Source organism: Elgaria multicarinata, chromosome 2, assembly GCF_023053635.1.
Source record: "Elgaria multicarinata webbii isolate HBS135686 ecotype San Diego chromosome 2, rElgMul1.1.pri, whole genome shotgun sequence".
NCBI classification, from domain to species: Eukaryota; Metazoa; Chordata; class Lepidosauria; order Squamata; family Anguidae; genus Elgaria; species Elgaria multicarinata.
This window is the reverse complement of record NC_086172.1, coordinates 97,076,098-97,094,012: the sequence shown is the minus strand read 5'-3', so window position 1 is coordinate 97,094,012 and position 17,915 is coordinate 97,076,098. Positions and strand designations below refer to the sequence as shown.

At 41.0% G+C, this 17,915-nt stretch overlaps 1 protein-coding gene across 2 annotated transcripts in view; it reads right to left on the bottom strand.

The window, feature by feature from the left end:
- Window positions 1-1,486: 1,486 nt before the first annotated feature.
- The window catches only part of SWAP70 (switching B cell complex subunit SWAP70), a 43,881-nt gene continuing 27,452 nt past the window's right edge, over window positions 1,487-17,915 (bottom strand). For both annotated transcript variants that reach the window (XM_063117268.1, XM_063117269.1), the window contains exons 6-12: window positions 17,134-17,242; window positions 14,927-15,108; window positions 12,444-12,551; window positions 11,581-11,747; window positions 10,834-11,032; window positions 10,002-10,098; window positions 1,487-4,480 (exon numbers count right to left, since the gene is read on the bottom strand). In XM_063117268.1, the coding sequence (XP_062973338.1) occupies window positions 4,368-4,480; window positions 10,002-10,098; window positions 10,834-11,032; window positions 11,581-11,747; window positions 12,444-12,551; window positions 14,927-15,108; window positions 17,134-17,242 (975 nt within the window). In that variant the 3' untranslated portion in view covers window positions 1,487-4,367. The remainder of the gene's footprint in view (window positions 4,481-10,001; window positions 10,099-10,833; window positions 11,033-11,580; window positions 11,748-12,443; window positions 12,552-14,926; window positions 15,109-17,133; window positions 17,243-17,915) is intronic.

Genomic DNA, 17,915 nt, shown 5'->3' with positions numbered 1-17,915 from the left:
GGTGGGAGAAATGTTTAGTAAAACCATCATAAGGGAAGAGGTAGAATAGAAAATTATGCAGACTGCTTTGTGCAGGTCCAAACAGCACACTTGTGAGTGTGCACTTTGGAATCAAACATATTTCTAAAGATCTAAGAACCCATCCCATAAAATTCTCCCCCTTGTACATCCTGCCCCAAGAGGTATTGTAAGGAAACTAGTGTGCGTTCCACTGCCAGCAGCATCGTATGCGTCAGTAGAGCCAAAGAATATCCCTATCTCCACCCACTTCTAGCCAATGGGCTTTGTATTAGTGGGTGGGGTGGAACACCTGTTGAACGGCTGGCTTTGAATAGGTGATACCCTTATTTACCCATTCTGACCAGGATAAATTTGGCCCCAGTTATAAATCAATAAAATTTACATTCCATTTGAAAGCACTGATGTCTTGTGGTGCTCATCCACCCATTTAGTAAACTACTACTAGGGGACAGTTTAAGACAACACTTCAGCTTTCCTCAGCCTGTTCGTAGGCTGCCTACCTCATAAATTTGTTGTGAAAACTGCATTCCAACATAATTGCTGCCAAGTATGCAGTTCCTTGGCTGGCACCATGATTCTGCTAATCTGCAGAGCCAGTTATATAGGAGACTAGCAGAACCTGTGGCCAGATGGTATGATCTTGGAGAGAAATGGATGTGCTGAAAAAGCTCATCCAACATCACCAGATGGCTGTGATGGAATAAAGACACAATGAAAATGACTGTTGAGGTCAGCAAGTACCTTGCTTCTCAGAATGAATGTAATAGAACAGAACTGCCAAATGGTCATGTGCAAGGACACAGAACCACACAAATATAGGGCAGACTTTTTTTCCCATCTACCCCAATGATGTCTAATTCAGTTGGCAGCAGGAGTTCCACAGCTCAGGTGGAGGTCCATCTCATGAACCTCTTTAACAAGAGATCCCAGGAATTGTAACTGGGATCTTCTACATGCAAGCATGTACTCTTCTACTAATAGCTGTTCAATTTCAACAACTCCACAGTTATTTTTGTAATGGCTTCAAAGAAGAGGGGATAACTATTCCATCTCTTGTAGGAAATAAGATACATGGGGGGAAACCCAGAAGAGTTGGTAGAATCAGTGTAGGTCACACACCCTAGCAACTGCTGGTGAAATTGCCTTTTTAAACCCGTTTTCAAACATTATGCATCTCATTCATGCCACAACATGTTCCTGAATTACAACATGCTTGCTGAATTAAAGGGCATGATCATGAAAATTTCTGTCATAGGGGCTTGAATTGCATGGGTAAGTGTGTAACATTGTGTGAACTGGCCTCATATATCAACACAATTCTTACAATAATGTTCCTTAAGACCTACAGGTAAAGTGGGGCTGCATGCAGCAATATGTTTTTCAGTTTTGTACTCAATAATGTTATCCTTCCCACTGCCCAACCCAATATGCAATGAGCCAAACATGGAAGCATGAAAATTACAGTTATTACATTTTAATAGATGCTCTAGTAAAAACGGAACATATGAAAATATGTATCATTGGCACTTCCTTAAATTGGGCCAACGCACTATGGTTGTTAGCAAAAAATATTAACGAAACTTATCCAATGTAATGTAACAGTAGACATTAAACTAATATGTTTGGACATTATAAATATCACCTCAACTTGCTTCCCAGATTTTAACAAAGTATAACAATATTGGAATTGGTGGTTCGAATCAAGTTAGGAATGTGAACATATCTCCAACATAAAGAACTAATTTTATTGTACAGGAAGTAAAAGTTTGAGAAGCTGTGTTTCATTAATATTCATGCACATAATCACTGTTGAAACATTTTTATAAACAAAACCATTTCAATTATTATAAACAAATTGAGCTAAACACACAAAGACCTCAATGGAGCTGGGACTCTTCAGCATTTGTTTGCTTTTTTTTTGGTAAGCCCAAAATCATGGAGGTCCCAATTGATCCAGCATTATTGCTGCATACACTCCATTAATTTCATCCTTTAACTGCATGAGAAATTCATATCCACCCTAATGAAATGAATGGAGAGTGATGAATGGTAGTGCTTGCATGATTTCCCCTACTGAGTCCCAGAAATTGATGGGATGGCTCTTCTTCAAGATTGTAAAATTCTGTTCCTGTGGTATTAAGACATTAAAAAAGTCCAGTGATGCTATTCTATATTCACATACTTTAAAACTAAAATATTAATTTTACATTTACGTGTAAAATAATTTAGCAATTATTAGCTGCACTAATATTTGGAATGTATAGGAAAACTGTACAAGTTTGGTAAGCAAGGATAGTTTGTTAAGAAATTACTTGAGCAGATGCCTGTAATTCAAAAAGTAGTTGACTGGCAAACAGTACAAACAGTTACTCAGAAGGATCTACTGTGTTCAATCAGGCTTACTCTCAGGTAAGTGTGCATAGGATTGTATCCTTAGAGAGGCAAAGCAAATTGTGTAGATCATTTCATACAAAATGAGACCAGCAGTCTGCAGCAGTGATTCCCAAAGTATGCAATAGGAGAAGGACTAAGTCACCATGTTAGATACATCCACCACCTGTATCCCAAATTAGGGAGGACCCATGCAGCAATGATTTTCTCTTGCCCTGCCAATATATGAGCAGTGACAGCATCCCAAGGGAAGGAGTTAGGACACACCACAATTCCTTAATAAAGCCACATTAGATCAGGGGGAAGAGGAATCCCAGAAGCATCACTATTGTCTAGAAAGCTCAACACCATCCCTGATACCCTGGGTAAAGGGGAGGTGAAACACTGGTGGACAATATTAACTGCTATCATGCAGTTGCACAGAACATGCCTGCCCATTATTGTGGGAGTGGAATAGAGGAATATGTATATATCTGCAGGTAAAAAGTGAAATGTGACTCCAATTTTAACCCAGAAAAAAAAAAACCTGCCCCAGGTACCAAAGGATTGGATAGCACTAGTCTACAAGAGATTTGTATGAAACAGGCACACACAAACACAACACTTCTGGCAAATATTTCTTTAACCGACATGTCTTTAAGGCACAAGGCTTTATCTGAAAAGTTTAGCAGAGTAAACTGCTGGTGTCTGATGCCTGAGAAAAAAATACAAGGGGACAAAATCATCTCCCCACCCCGTCACATTTCAGTACTTTGATTTTTTGTGAGTGTTTACAGAAGGCAAACAAGAAGAATACTGAACAAACACTTTCCCCTCTAAATATATAAGAAATACTAAAACAAAACCCAGTTATTAAAAGTATTTTAGAGTAAAAGGCTCAAGACTGGGCTATGAATTCCTAAACCAGGCTTCCTAAAAATAGAAAAGGACTGCCAGAATTCTGTCAAAAGCTATCTTCTAGCAAAGAAGATATTTGTATTCCTTAAAATTACAAATAATTTGTAGTTGTCTACCATTTCCAGACAGATACTGCTAAATGATCAGACATAGAGGAATCGTAGGTGCTCTTTAATACAGTACTCATGGGGTTGGATTCAGGATCTGGTTCCTCTGCCTGATTTGGGGGGATCCCCCTGCCCCTCAGCTAATCTCATTTAACAGGGTCTCTTCTCTGTGTAGCATTTTAGAGGGCTAAAGGGGCTGCCAGGGGAAGGAGGTGTGGGGAAGTCCACTTCCACCAGCACAGTTGATCCAGCTTACATCTGGATCCAACCCAGGATCTCTCCTCTTTTTCCTTTAAACACTTCAGCATTGCTTAGATTTAGAAATCAGGATCTCAGCTGTTTTCCTGAGATTGCAGCCCATATCTATATGAGAAAAGAATTCCAGGACATTTCAGCCACACCTCCTTAGCGGCTATACTGATTCACTGAATAGGCTGATGTGTTTTTTTCCATGAGACTGTAGACTGTATTGACCAAAGATAATAGCCCTTCTACTGTTTACATGACCTTTTATTGCCCCAAACCTATAACAAACAGGTTGAGTTTACAGTTCTTTAGCCAGTTTAAGATAACTAAGCATGTGAACAGGCTCATCTTGTCCCACAATGGTCTTTGTGTTTCATTTCTGTTTCCCCTCAATTGGTGAAAAGCACAACTGAAGTCAGAAACATACAAATTTTCCTGATCTGTGTTCTTTGTTCCAAACAGAATTTATGTAAGCTATGTTGACCACCCCAACCCAAACTCTGCTATAATTTATTGGTTCCCATTATATAAGAGCATGAGAATGCATTAGCCAATAATGTGCAGTAGTCAGTTTATATTTTGTAGTTCAATCCAACTTGTTGATGGAAACCTTCAACCAACTCTATTTTCACATTAAGATGGTATAGATTATTTCATTTAACAATTAGATTTCTTCCCTCCCACCCCAAAATATTTAAGCTATGTTCATTGCTCAGAAGCGCTCCTTTTCCCCTTCCAACTCTTCTCTCTCTGCTCAAGTTCAGCTTCAGTGAAGGCTGCTGGTCCCCAATTTGTGATCAAGTGAGGATTCTTGGAACCTAAAAGATATAATATTTTACTTGTAGTGCTTTAAATACAAATACTCCAATCCAACTCTAGTCAAGCTTCACTACTTGTGATTAGTTGTGCCAGAATTACCCATAATTCTTAGAAGTGCCAAGATGGTATATAATAAACATGAATAGAACTAATCATAAAAATGAAATAAAACTAATCATCATACCATAAACAAATAGTGTAAGCTTCATAAAACAATTCGGAAGCAGCTAAAAACAAAACAACCAGACTAAACAATAATCCAATTTTAAAATGCCTAAGCGAATAAATGTATTTTGATCTGGCATGAAAAGGACTGTAAAGTTGGCACCATTCATATTCCTATGGAGAGAGCATTCTAAAGTCAGGGCACACCACGGAAAAGAATTTCCTCTGAAAGATCTTAAGAGATGGGCAGGCTGGAATAGGGGAGAAGGAATGGTTAAGGTATTTTGAGTCCCAAGCTGTTAGGGCTTTAAAAGTAAGCAACAACTTCTTGAATTGGACTTGGAAGCAAACAGACAACCAATATAACTTAGAATCAGTGTACCACCTGGCTATACCAGATAAGACTCGGCAACCACATTCTGCTCTAAATTTAAATTTTCAAGTTGTCTTCAAGAGCAGCCCTGCAAACAATACATACAGTAATCCATCTGAGATTACCAGTGATTGGATCACTGTGGCCAAACTACCCCTGTCAAAGAACAGTCGTAACTGCTAAACCAGCCAGAACTGGTATAAGGCACTTTGTGTCACTGAGGACACTTGGACCTCCAGTGACAATGTTGAATCCAAGAGTACCCCTAAGCTGCATACCTGCTCTTTCAGAGGGAGTGTAATTCCATTTAGAAGAAGTTGGGCGAACAAGCTATTTTTGTCATTACAGAGATTCTCTGAACACTTCACCTGCTTCATTTCCCACATTCAATTGCTCTGTTTTTTGTTTGTTTTCTGTTAGTTTTTTTGCTGCAATGGGGAAAGTGTGCATTTCGAACAGGGTGCACTTTAAAAAAAAAGTACACAAAAATGCATATTGCAACCCACCCCTGCACGGTAAAACTTAAAAATGTACATTTATTAAAAATGCTCGTTTTTCTAACATGAATGCAAGTTCGGGAATTTACGAACATTTTTGGAGGTCGTGCTTTCCTGTTCATCTCTGTGTTATAAATGGGACATGTCCGCATGATTTGCAAACATAAACAAAATTCTCGTATTCCTAGATATATGAATAACCTGTCCACAGTGCCTCAATCTTTTCAGGATTCAATCTCAGTTTACTGGTGCTCACCCAGCCCATTATCAAATCCAGTCAAGAGTCTAGCACCTGCACAGCCTTACCTGATTCTAAGGATAGAGAGAAACGCTGTATATCACCATCTTACTGGTGACAATTCACTTCAAATCCTCTCACGATTACACCCAGCAGCTTTATGTAGATGTTAAAAAACACAGAGGACAAGATGGGACTCCACAGCACAAATGCCATTGATTCAAGCAGTATTACAGTATGCCCTAATGCTACTTTCTGAAACTAACCCTGCAGGTGGGAGTGGAACTACCATACCACCATGCCCCCTATACCCCAGCCCACAGAATTGATCCAGTGAGAAACCATGGTTGGTGTTATCAAAAGCCACTGAGAGACCAAGGAGAATTAACAGGGTTGCACTTCCCTGTCTCTCTTCCAACAGAGGTCATCTATCAGGGAGACCAAGGTTGTCCTGGTACTAAAACTGGGCCTGAGCTCAGATTGAAATGGTTCTAGATCTTCTGTTTCATTCCAAAGTGCTTGGAGCTGAACCTCCACCATCCTCTCAAGCACCTTGCCCAAAGAGGGGATATTAGTGACTGGGAAATAGCTGTTATGAAGGCCTCTTAAGGAGTGTCTGCACAACTACCTTCAAAGCATCCGGCAGCAACTCTTCTTCCAGAGAAGCATGAACCACTTCTTAGGGCCACCCAATCAATCCCTTCTGCTAAGATTGCCACAGTGGTGGAAACGCAAGACTGTTTTGCCACCACTAGTGCCACAAAGTAAGGACAATAATGTGCTCTTAGTTGTGTTCAATCATAGTCATCATGAGACTTGTGCTATCTGTGTTCCAACCATAATCCTGCCTGTTTCATAGGCTGACGCATCCTGGTAAACCAAAGAGCTGGTTGGACTCTTAAATCTCAGGAGATGATACTTGGAAGCAATCATGTCAATAACCCTTTCATCTCACCATTCCAAAGAAACACCAGGTCTTCAACAGGAGCACCTTCCATGTTGACTGGAAACAGCATTCAGGAATCCTTCAGATTCCATAAGTCTCTGGAGCTGCAACATCTTAGTAAGTCCACCAATCTTGCAAAGTGGGTTAGAAACTGACCATCTAAAATTCACCAACAAATGGTCTGACCTCCTCTCCAACCCCAAAATATAACTTGCCACTCAGTTGAAAATACCAGATCTTAGGTTTGTCTTTCACAATGCGTTGGGCAAATGATACTTTGAGACAGCCTTACCATTGTCATGGTGGCCAAGAGGTCCTGAGCTGTTTCCCTCAAAGCAGCCCCAATGTAAATATTGAAATCCCCCAGAACAACTGTCCTGGGATTTCCAACACTATATCAGAGACCACTAAGCCAGTTCGATCAGGGAGGCTGCTGGGCAGTGGGGTGCTCAGTACACCAGCAGGGTCCCTAATCTGTCCCTCTGTGCCAACAAAAGGTACAAACACTCAAACTAAGTACCCAAGAGGACCTTAGGGAGATGGATTCCTAATAGATGGGAAATTCCCCCTCTCTGACCCATCAACCTATATTGGTGCTGTATCACATACCCAGGCGGACAGAACTGGGACAAATCAACTTCCCCCAACTCATCCACGCAGGTCTCAGTGATACATGCCATTTCAACCCCTTCATCACAATTAAATCATAGATGGTAGCTTTTTTTTTGTTTTTTTAATTGACTGAACTGGCATTAAACAGCAGCAGCACTAACCTGAAGTGCAATACCAACCACATTAGGGTCAACTCTTTAGAATACCCAGCTCTACCTTTCCTTTTCATCAAACCCAGGTGAGGCAGTGGCTGTTCTGAACCAGTGCCTGGGCACGGTAATGGACTGGATGAGGGCTAATAAACTGAAACTCAATCCAGACAAGACGGAGGTACTGTTAGCGGGTGGTTCATCTGTCCGGCGAGGTGATGTTTGCCCTGTCCTGGACGGGGTTGCACTCCCCCTAAAGGATCGGGTCCATAGTTTGGGGGTGCTCTTGGATCCAGAACTGTCACTTGAGGCACAGGTGAACTCAGTGGCAAGCAGTACCTTTTATCAGCTTAGGCTGATATACCAGCTGTACCCTTATCTGGACAGAGATAGCCTAGCTACAGTTATCCATGCTCTGATAACCTCTTGTTTGGATTACTGCAATGCGTTATATGTGGGGCTGCCTTTGAAAACGGTCCGGAAACTTCAACTGGTACAAAACAAGGCAGCACGCTTACTAACAGGGACTGGCCGACAAGACCACATTACGCCAGTCCTTTTCCAGCTTCATTGGCTGCCAGTCCAGGTCCGGGCCCGATTCAAAGTGCTGGTATTAACATTTAAAGCCCTAAACGGCTTGGGGCCAAGTTATCTAAAGGAACGCCTCCTCCCAAATGTACCTGCCCAGACCCTAAGGGTCATCCTCAGGAGTCCTTCTCCGCGAGCCCCTGCCAAAGGAAGTGAGGCAGGTGGCTACCAGGAGGAGGGCCTTCTCTGCTGTGGCACCCCGGCTGTGGAATGAGCTCCCTAAGGAGGTTCGCTTGGCACCTACATTATATGCTTTTAGACGCCAGGTGAAGACCTTTTTATTCTCCCAGCATTTTAACAGTCTATAAATAAATTTTAACTTGGTGTTTTAAATTTGTAATTTTGCATTGCTGCTGTTTTTATCTGGTTGAGCTTTTATATTGTATTTTATATTATGGTTTTATACTGTTGTTTTATACTTTGAATGTTTTTAATTTTTGTGAACCGCCCAGAGAGCTCCGGCTATTGGGCGGTATAGAAATGTAATAAATAAATAAATAAATAAATAATCATTACTACTCTGTAACATAAATAAATTAGTCCCATTTTGCAGATGAGGAATTCAGAATATCATGTCACCTTTTGAGGCCTACAAGAAGGAATTTGAACCCATAGCTCCAAGGCTTATATAACTTTCCAATACCATGTTTCATTTATAAGATGTGCACTCATACTACATATGTTGCTGGTTTTATAAATGTTATTGTAAATTGCCTTGAGATTTTGTTTTACAGAAAATGCAATATATAGATTCTATACATAAAGTAATTAAGGGTGCAATCCTATGGGGATGGCCATAAGCCTCTGAACTTGGAGGCTTACAGCCATCCAGTATAGAGTGAGAGAAGTGGCAGAGGCAATCTTTGCATCTGTGCTCCTCCTGCTCTGCATTTTTGCCCATCTAGTTGGGGTGCTATAGAGTGGGAGGGAAGACAGCTGGGGAGGCCAGAGGATTCTCCAGCAGCTGGCCTCCCCAATCCCCTCCCATTCCCACCCACAGAACCGCCCCCTTTCCCTCTTCTCCATAGATGCCTTTGCAACCCTGAAGAGGCAGCCAGTGCGATTCTCTTCATGCCAGCTGTAAGGAGGAAGATCAGGAGCTCTGACTCCTAAATCCAAGGTTGGAATACAATCTCCAACCTCAAATCCAAGAATCTGAACTGTCCTATGCCCCCACCCACCCCAGACTCGGTCTAGGGGCCATAGGACTGCTCTCCCAAAAAGTAAATAAATATGAAGGCACACAAGAGTTTTTATCCCCAACACTTACTTGGAAGTAAGTTTCCTTTCATTTTGAGGATTATCTTCTTTTTTCTTTTAATAAGTATTTAGTAATTATGTGTCAAAACCTGCTCACTAAGATCCACCAGGTTTTCTAATAGTCTTGGAATCAGAGTCAATAACTGATAAGCTATTACACTCCAAATACCAGCTGCAGCAACATTATAGTATTGTTTACCTGAATTCACTTGAGTCAGAAAATATCTTGCTGAACCAGGAGATTAGGTTGTTTATTGGTAGGGTCAATGATTGTTGACATAATAGACATTACCTTGATTATATTCTTACTCAAGCAGGATGACTAAAAAATTGCAACATAAATTTCCTTGCTTCTTGAAAACAAACACTTAAAAATATACTCTTGATTCTTAAGCTAAAGTAGTATACATTTTATAGATTTCCCCAGAGCTGTCAAACATCTTACATAAATAGTCAACAAAGAACCCAAGAGAATGTGCTACAGTCTGGGAGTTGTTTATTTATTTATTTATATCCTGCCCTATTATCTAATCAGAGTTTATTTAAATCATGTTTTCCCGACTATAGTCATTCCCAGTTTGCTAACAGGAAATGCAGCCCAGACTGACTCAGTAACACTTCTTGGAAACCACAATAGGTTACTGTGGATAAAAATAACTGCTGATTCACAAAAATAAGAGGTTACTTCCTACCTGGTTCAATTAATCGAATTAATCCCTCATGATGAGCTACTTTATCTTTCCAACTCTTGGTCTTGTTTGCTGCCACTTCCAACTTCTTTTTCACCTCCTAAAACAAGATTCAATGAATTTAAACATTAACAGTAAGAGTTGTGTTCATCCCATAGCCCAAAATGCTAGCTTGAAAGGGAAACTCTATGAAGACCACAAAAGGAAAGCCTCTTCACATGACCGTTTCACAGTGATTGCTTGCGTCAGCCTGAGGCAAGGTAATCGCATGCATTCGCTGCCATGTACAGGATTCAGCTACAGTCAGCACATGATATATAACTGCAAACACCTGAAGGCATATATTTGTCATGCATGCAAAAGCCTATTGAGGCTGAATCCTGTGCATGCTAGTAGAGCCACACAATTGCCAACACGGAGGCTGGCCATCCGTAGACTGAACTAGATGTCAATACCAGTATGATTTATCCCATGCTGCTATACAGGTATGTTTTCGAAGAGGCCCTGAGTCTATTCCTGAAGTGGTATTTGAACCCTGTCCTCCCACATCCATCCACACACACACACACACACACACACTATCATTGGATCACACTGCTTTTAATCCTGGTAATCCACAACCTGCAAGATAATTTCCTGTTAATGCCAGAGATGCTGTTAGCTTACACAACACAAACATGAAGGTCCACTAAGAACAGATACAATTCTATGTGTGATTTGCCAGGGCCACTGCAAACTAGTGATAACTTACACTGAGAGTTCAAACTTTATGGCTCAAACTGCCCTGTTACCAGTTCTTTATAACTCTTAGACAAGCAGTATTGCACTAGCTCACCTCGTATTGTTCAAGTGCTTGCTTCCTATCCAATTCCAGTTGTTCTAACTGTTGCATGGCAACTTGAAGAGCACTTTCCTTCATCATCCTCTGATTTTCCAACTCCTGCTTCTCTGCTTCAGTCACCTGAATGGTCTGTTGCTGCTCTAAGTGCCATTTCTCCAGGTCTGCTCTCTTGGCAGACTCTTCTTCCAATAGCCTAGAAAGAATAAATGGAAATTGAGGAGACACATCTTAGGAACTACACTATCCACACATTGACATAATTTGGATCTCTTCTTGAGGTGGGTTAAATAGCCCCCCAAAATAATTTTAAAACGTATAGATCTAGCACAGCTCAGCAGAGTGTATTTTACTTTCATTCTCCTAGCCTCAATGGCTACCACACTTGGGAGTTGAAATCACCTCCAGACCAGAATAGCTGCTACTTTAGGGTTTTTCATCATCCCTTTTAGCATATAGCAAAGCTCAATAGCTTCCCATATCTGATTTCACTAAACCTATTTCTTGACCTACAGACAACTCTGGTCTTCTTTCCCATCCATGGTGTAGAATGCCAGAAGCAGAAAATGAGGAACCATCACAAGGGTTCAAGAATGGAGGATCCTGCCTCAGCACAGGGAAAACATTAAAGTTGTTTTGGCATCCTAAAATTCTATACTTCTGTTAGATATATGAATGGCAGCCCTTTCATTCAGTACTGATTAGCCCACAATATATTCCCATTCTATTAAATTACATACTGACCTGGCTTGAAGTCTCCTAACGGTCTCCTCATCTTGGCGTGCCTGTTTCTCATCCTCCAAGGCCTCCTGGAGCTGCTTATACATGTCTTCAAGTTCCTGGACTCTCAGTAAATACTGTTCTAGCTCCGATGACTTCTGGGCAACCTGTTCTTCCATTTTCTGTCTTATCTAGCAATATGAAACAAAGGAATATTTCATCATCCTTCAGAACAGGGGTGGGGAACCTCAGGCCCAGGGGCCAAATCTGGCCTCCCTAGGGTGCCAAATCTGGCCTCCCTAGGGTACCATACCAGCCCCCCATGGCTTTCCAGCTGGCCCCACCTCCTTCCACTAGCCCCACCCCTTTCCCCCCAACCATCAATGGTTTGATAGTTTCCCAGCTTTGTGCTGTTTTCCCCCATTCAGAAAGGTTGAAATGCCTCTCCTCAGGCTTATTGGCATTAAGGGCTGTAAGCTACGATATACTGGTATTTTTCCCCCATTTTATCCTCAACCCTCTTTGCCTTTGGCCACACACCCTTTGCCCCCACCCGTCACTGGAATTCAGCCTCCAAGAGCTTTTTCAAAATTGAATTTGGCCATTGGGCTGACACAGGGTTCCCAATCCTGCTTCGGAAGAAAAGATAGCATTTTTCCTTCTATAAGAGAGAACGAGAAATCCTTCCCTCTCTCTATAAAGAACACACACACACACACACACACACAACGTCTCATAAGTTTTCATCTCTTTCCTTTTCATTCACATACACATGGGATCTATCTATCTATCTATCTATCTATCTATCTATCTATCTATATTTTAATATATATTTTTAAAAGCAAGCTGGGAGCATGTTAATTGTTTGGTTGTGCTTAGATACTTGCCATTTTCTCTCTCTCCAGCTCAAGACTGAAATGATCTTGCAGTTCCATTTGAGTCTGCAGACGCTTCTTCTCTTCTTCTGAGGCTCGAGTTGCAGCTTCTTCAAGTTGCTGGGTTGGAGAAGGAAGAGAGTAGCAGATATCACCTAGTGATTCATGCATATGCATAGATACAGATAAACTATTTATTATGTAATTTGAATGTAGTGTTTTATGTGATTGTATTTTTATTTTAACCTGGGGAAAATCTTATTGAAAGAGAAGATATAAATTAAAAATAATAAGTAAGAAACTATACATAGTCAGGTTGAAATACTTCTCAGGCCCTAGAATCGTGAAATCGTAAGGTTAGGACAGACCTAAAGATCTGGTAGTCCAAAAGCCTGCACTGAGGCTTTATTCAAAACAGTCTGAACTGATTAACCCACATCAACCAGAGGATAGCTCACAAAAAACGAACAACACATGGAACAAAATAGATACCTGTGAAGCAGGAGATAAGATTAGTATATCATACCCAAGCACACACTAAAAAAAAGGGGGGGGGAGCCGACCCTGTCTTATGAGGAAAAGCCAGAGCACTGTGTACAGACCACAAAAATAGGAACCGTAAATGCATCACCACAGACTCATGTGGAGGGCACAGGTCAGCATTACTTTGATTTGCAATTCTACAAACAGTGGGACCCAGAGAGACTCATACACCAAGGAGTGTATTTTTTTTCCCTTTCAGCAGCAACCTCTCTGGGGCTTTCCTTCAGTTCTCCTATATACATTGCCAGCCTTCTTTTTAATCTAATGCTGCTTTGTCAAGAGAAGGAAGTAATAGGTGCGATCTTACATTACACAACAAGAGAAAGAACGTTAGGGAACTGGAGCCAGGATTCAAGCACTGTAACCACAACTCTTGAAGCATGTCTGATCAGAAATTTCTAAACAGTTTGGCACTTTCTGTTAAACTGGAAACAAGGAAGTGGTATCAAAAGAAATACTTGTGGAACATTCCTTCATCTTTACTATGGCACTCCTGCTGGCCCCATAATTCTCTCAGCCTACTGAAAAAGAAGCCATCAGGGCTCATTACAATTGCTGTGGGATCAAGGCAATTTGGATGGGCTGAATAAGCATCTCTTAGGACTTCCCAAAATGAACACTATGAATATGCACTGTCAACAATTCAATGAGGACCTGAATTAAATACTACAGGTCCTTAGCATGCAACTAAGCTAAAGCCTCCCATTTGAAAAATCTGATACTTCATACCTATTGCAGGTGGTTTTTTTTAAAAAAAATCAGTATATAAACAGCCATCAAGCCCTCACTTCAGACACACACACACACGATCAGTGACAGAACGTGTTTTTCTAGAACTTCAAATTCTTATAGCAATAGTCTGGATTTGTCCATTTCTGCCCTAATTCTCTACTGCCTTGTATATTAACTACTAGAAGTTCCAGTTTGCATTCAGAAAGCTTAAATACATTTCTTGCCTGCCACCATAACACTTCCCTCCTTTAAAACTTCCACGTCTTTGCACTGTGCTCACGTATTGCTTCTTCTTTGTGTGAGTGCTGACCATTATTATGAAAGATTTCTGGTTGTGTGTTTCGCCCATTAGACAGAAAAAATGTCCTGTTCTTAGACTATACACTAGCATCAAAGTTCTGTTGGACTATGGGTCTATTAAATTCAAGCTGTTGAAATACCCTAACAACATTGGAACCCATGCAATCAAGTCAAACAGTGAGGCCCAAGCATCTATTTATTATTTAAAACACAATTCGGTTTGATTTTATGCACATTTTGCCCATGCATACATAAAGGAGCAGGAAGGAAATGCCAAGGACCTGAGATTCTTATCTTCTCCCAGGCCTGAAATTCCCTTCAAGGTTGAATTGTGTGCCTGGCACCATTCAGGAAACTTCCTCCCCTTAACTGCAAGATAATCAAGGTAAGCAACGTTCAAATTACTGGAGTAACAGCATAACACATTTACATTAGTCAGAACTTTCCAATAAAAAAATGCTTTATTACACAACTCTTATTTTAAAACTAACACAGGGGTGGAAACAAATATTTCCTCCCCCCTCAGTCATCTGGGGGTAGGGTGGGAGAAGTATAATCTTCCAGAATTTTCTCCTGTGAAAGAAGAATTGTGCACGATCACCTATTTCATATGGCAATACAGTAACAGAAATCTTAACAAGCATGTTCAGCATCTCCTTTCCCCTTCTGACTGTATCTAACGTTTGATTTAGGGAGAAGAGAATTTATATAGTTTGATTGTTATATTTGAGATAGAGACGTTTTTGGAACATAATGCCAAGGCATTTTACCATGTCATTTTAGTATCTTAAATTGTAACAGGAGCTGACTGCATTTAACTGCCATCAGGAAACATACATTGCCTCAAGAAGTCAAAGTTATAACAAAAGTTTAACAGTATGGAATGACATAGAGAAAAGAGGCCTGAGGCCTGCACCCACCTTCCGGACAGTCTCCAGTTCCTTCTGCTTGTTCTCATTTGCCACTTGCAGCTCTTTCATTTGCCTCTCCAGATCCTCTTGTTCAGCCTGCAGTTTCTGACGCAATTCTTTACGTTTCTGGCGTGCCTCCTTGTGAATTGGAGGGCTACTTAATCTTAGCAGATTTACAGTTGTCTGAATGGCTGTTTGAATTGTTGTTGTTGTTTTTAAAAAAGAGTAGATAGAACAATTATGCAGTATTGGTTAAAAAGCTACTTTATTATTTCTGGTTTAAGCACACACATTCGTTTACTGCAGCTATTAGCTTGGTACCTTCTAGTCCTGCAATACTGTTTATCTCCCTACACTGAAGCCACTACAGCAGGATGACTGATTTTGTAGTCATAGCTGTTCTCCACACACTGGTGTGGTGATCAGAAGTATTTATTCATTTGTTACATTTATATCCTGTCTTTTCCTCTGAGGAGCCCAAGGCAGAAAACATGATCCTCTTCTTCTCCACAACAACAACGCTGTGAGCTTCATGGCCAAGTGGGGTCCAGAACCCGGGCCATCCCAGACCCTGTCCAACACTCTAACCGCTGCATCACACTGTCACCAAACCCAACCACTTCATGGGTGGTCAGATGGTGTCAAATCCCACTAGATTTGTCAGTAAAGGCTTGATAGTCATAGAACAAGTCTTTGATAAGACAAGGGAGAAGCAGCATAGCTCAGTGGGAGGATAACACATGGTTTGCATGAAAACGGCACCAGGTTCAATACCCAGGATCTCCAGGTAGAGCTGGGAAAGACTCCTGTCTGAAATCCCAGAGAGCCACTACCAGTCAGTGTAGATAATACTGAGCTAGATGGACCAATAGTCTTGACTTAGTATAAGGCAGCTTCCTAGGTTCCCAGAACAAGAGGAGGGGGGTGGGTAAAACTTTACAAGCCACATGCAGCCTCTAGAAGTGCAGCCTAATTATACTTAATTCTGTGTATCTCACTGAACTCAGTGGAATTTACTTTCAAATTAACCTTTTAGGGTCTGAGCATATAACAGATTTGGAGAGGGATCGTGGCTCAGTGGTAGAACACACGATGTATAAGCAGGTGGTTCCACGTTCAATCCCTGGCATCTCCAGTTAAAGAATCTCAGGTAAGTAAGCCTCTGCCCGAGATGGAGGGGAGCCACTGCAAGGCAGAGTAGATAATGTTTGGTCAGAAAGATGGAGCAGTGATTCGACTCAGAAGACAGCAGCTTCTTCTAGAGACTGGCTCACAGTTTCCAGATTACAGGAGGCATATGCATAGGTGGCAGGTGTTAAGCAAGTTGCAATACCAATTAACAACGAAAAGGGAAGTTGTGCTCTAGAATATATGGTTTGTTCAGGGTTTTGATATCACAAGTTTTAATTAAGTACCACTACATTGCTCAAAGATTGTATACTAGGTCAACTTGTAATGGAGAACTAAACAGACATCAGTCAGTCTCTGGCAGAGCTAGAGACTTGAACTCAGTCCTCTCTGATTCATAGATCCTATTCACTTGCCCCTATCAGCTCTCTCTCTCTCTTGGCTCATCCCATACTGACAGCTTTGAGAAATGAGTCTGGGAGGTTGCCAGCTTATTACCTAAGCATGTTCTTTTTATAAACTAACATTAAAAATAGTAAACATACAAACAGAAGTAGGAACCCTCTAGTACTATTTGATAACATCCCCTCTTTTAGTTTCCAAAGCCCATAATTTTTCTAAATTTGCATTATAAAACAGAGTCTGTACTGTCTGTACTATTGAAAGGGCAGCACACTCTGCTGGTAAGCAAGCGTCTCAATTATGAGCCAAAATAATTATAGTCAAAGTGGTTTTCCTTCCACAAAAGTCAAGTGCTACTTTATTTTTGTACTTTGTTGCTTCTATGGTGAGAGAGTTAGAGAAGCAGCATCTGCATGCAAGAGAAAGTACAGAATACCAGTGTCAGAAAGAAACTGTTTATTGTGTTGGGTTTGCAATTATTAGCACTTGATATTTTTTGCAGTTTCTATCATCCTAAAAAATGGATTTTTTTGGTAAATGACAGAGATAAAAAGGTGGCGTCTGCCAAAAGTATTTCTTTTTCTGAGTGTGTGTATGCCTAAATTTTACAATCCAAACATATTACATAATTTGGAACTTTCCCCCAAATAGCCTTAAAATCCTTAAAGGTGCCAGTTCATTCTTACCTTGAATCCACTCCTGTTTCTTCTTCTTATCAGAAGCACTGATTTCAAAACATTTCTCTAAACTATTTATGAGAAAGAGACATTTCTTTCCATCTTTGTCAGGCAAGGCCTAATAGAAGAAATGTAGTTTCCTGTTAATTGATCCACAATATAGGATTGTATGGATGAACACAAGCATTTGTAACTATAACTCTTCTAGTCAAAGTTAGTTCAGAAGAACCAAGTATGAATATAAAATGCATGCAAATACACCCAAAGAACCAGTGAGGGGCAAATCTACACCTACAACCCTTTCATAAGGGAGGAGGGGTGGTTGCGAGTTTCCCCGCTTCCGTCACAGGGCACATGTGAGCAAAGTTTTCCACATTTTCAGGAGTGCCGTTGCAGGAGGACATGTGCCCCGTGACGGCGTTTCCACATGTGAATCGGGAGAAGTGGGCAGGGATAGGCAGGTTATGCAGTTATGGGGATTATTATTTTTTATGATTCCTCAGATACGTGTGCAAATGCAAATGCACAGCTACACATGGGGGATAGGGAGTCTGTCAAATGTGTGATGCTGCACAGATACATGATTGTGTTTTTTTAAAAAAAGACACTCGACAATGAAACTCACCGATACCCATGCACACACGCCCCTCACAGGTCATTGGCTATTCACTGATCCCCAGAACTCACGGCAAACAGCAACAACCTCACAAACGGGGCGGGGGGGGGGGCACACCAGCCATAGACTTCAGGATTGTAGTGAAAGAGTGGGGAAACATTACAAAACCAGTCAA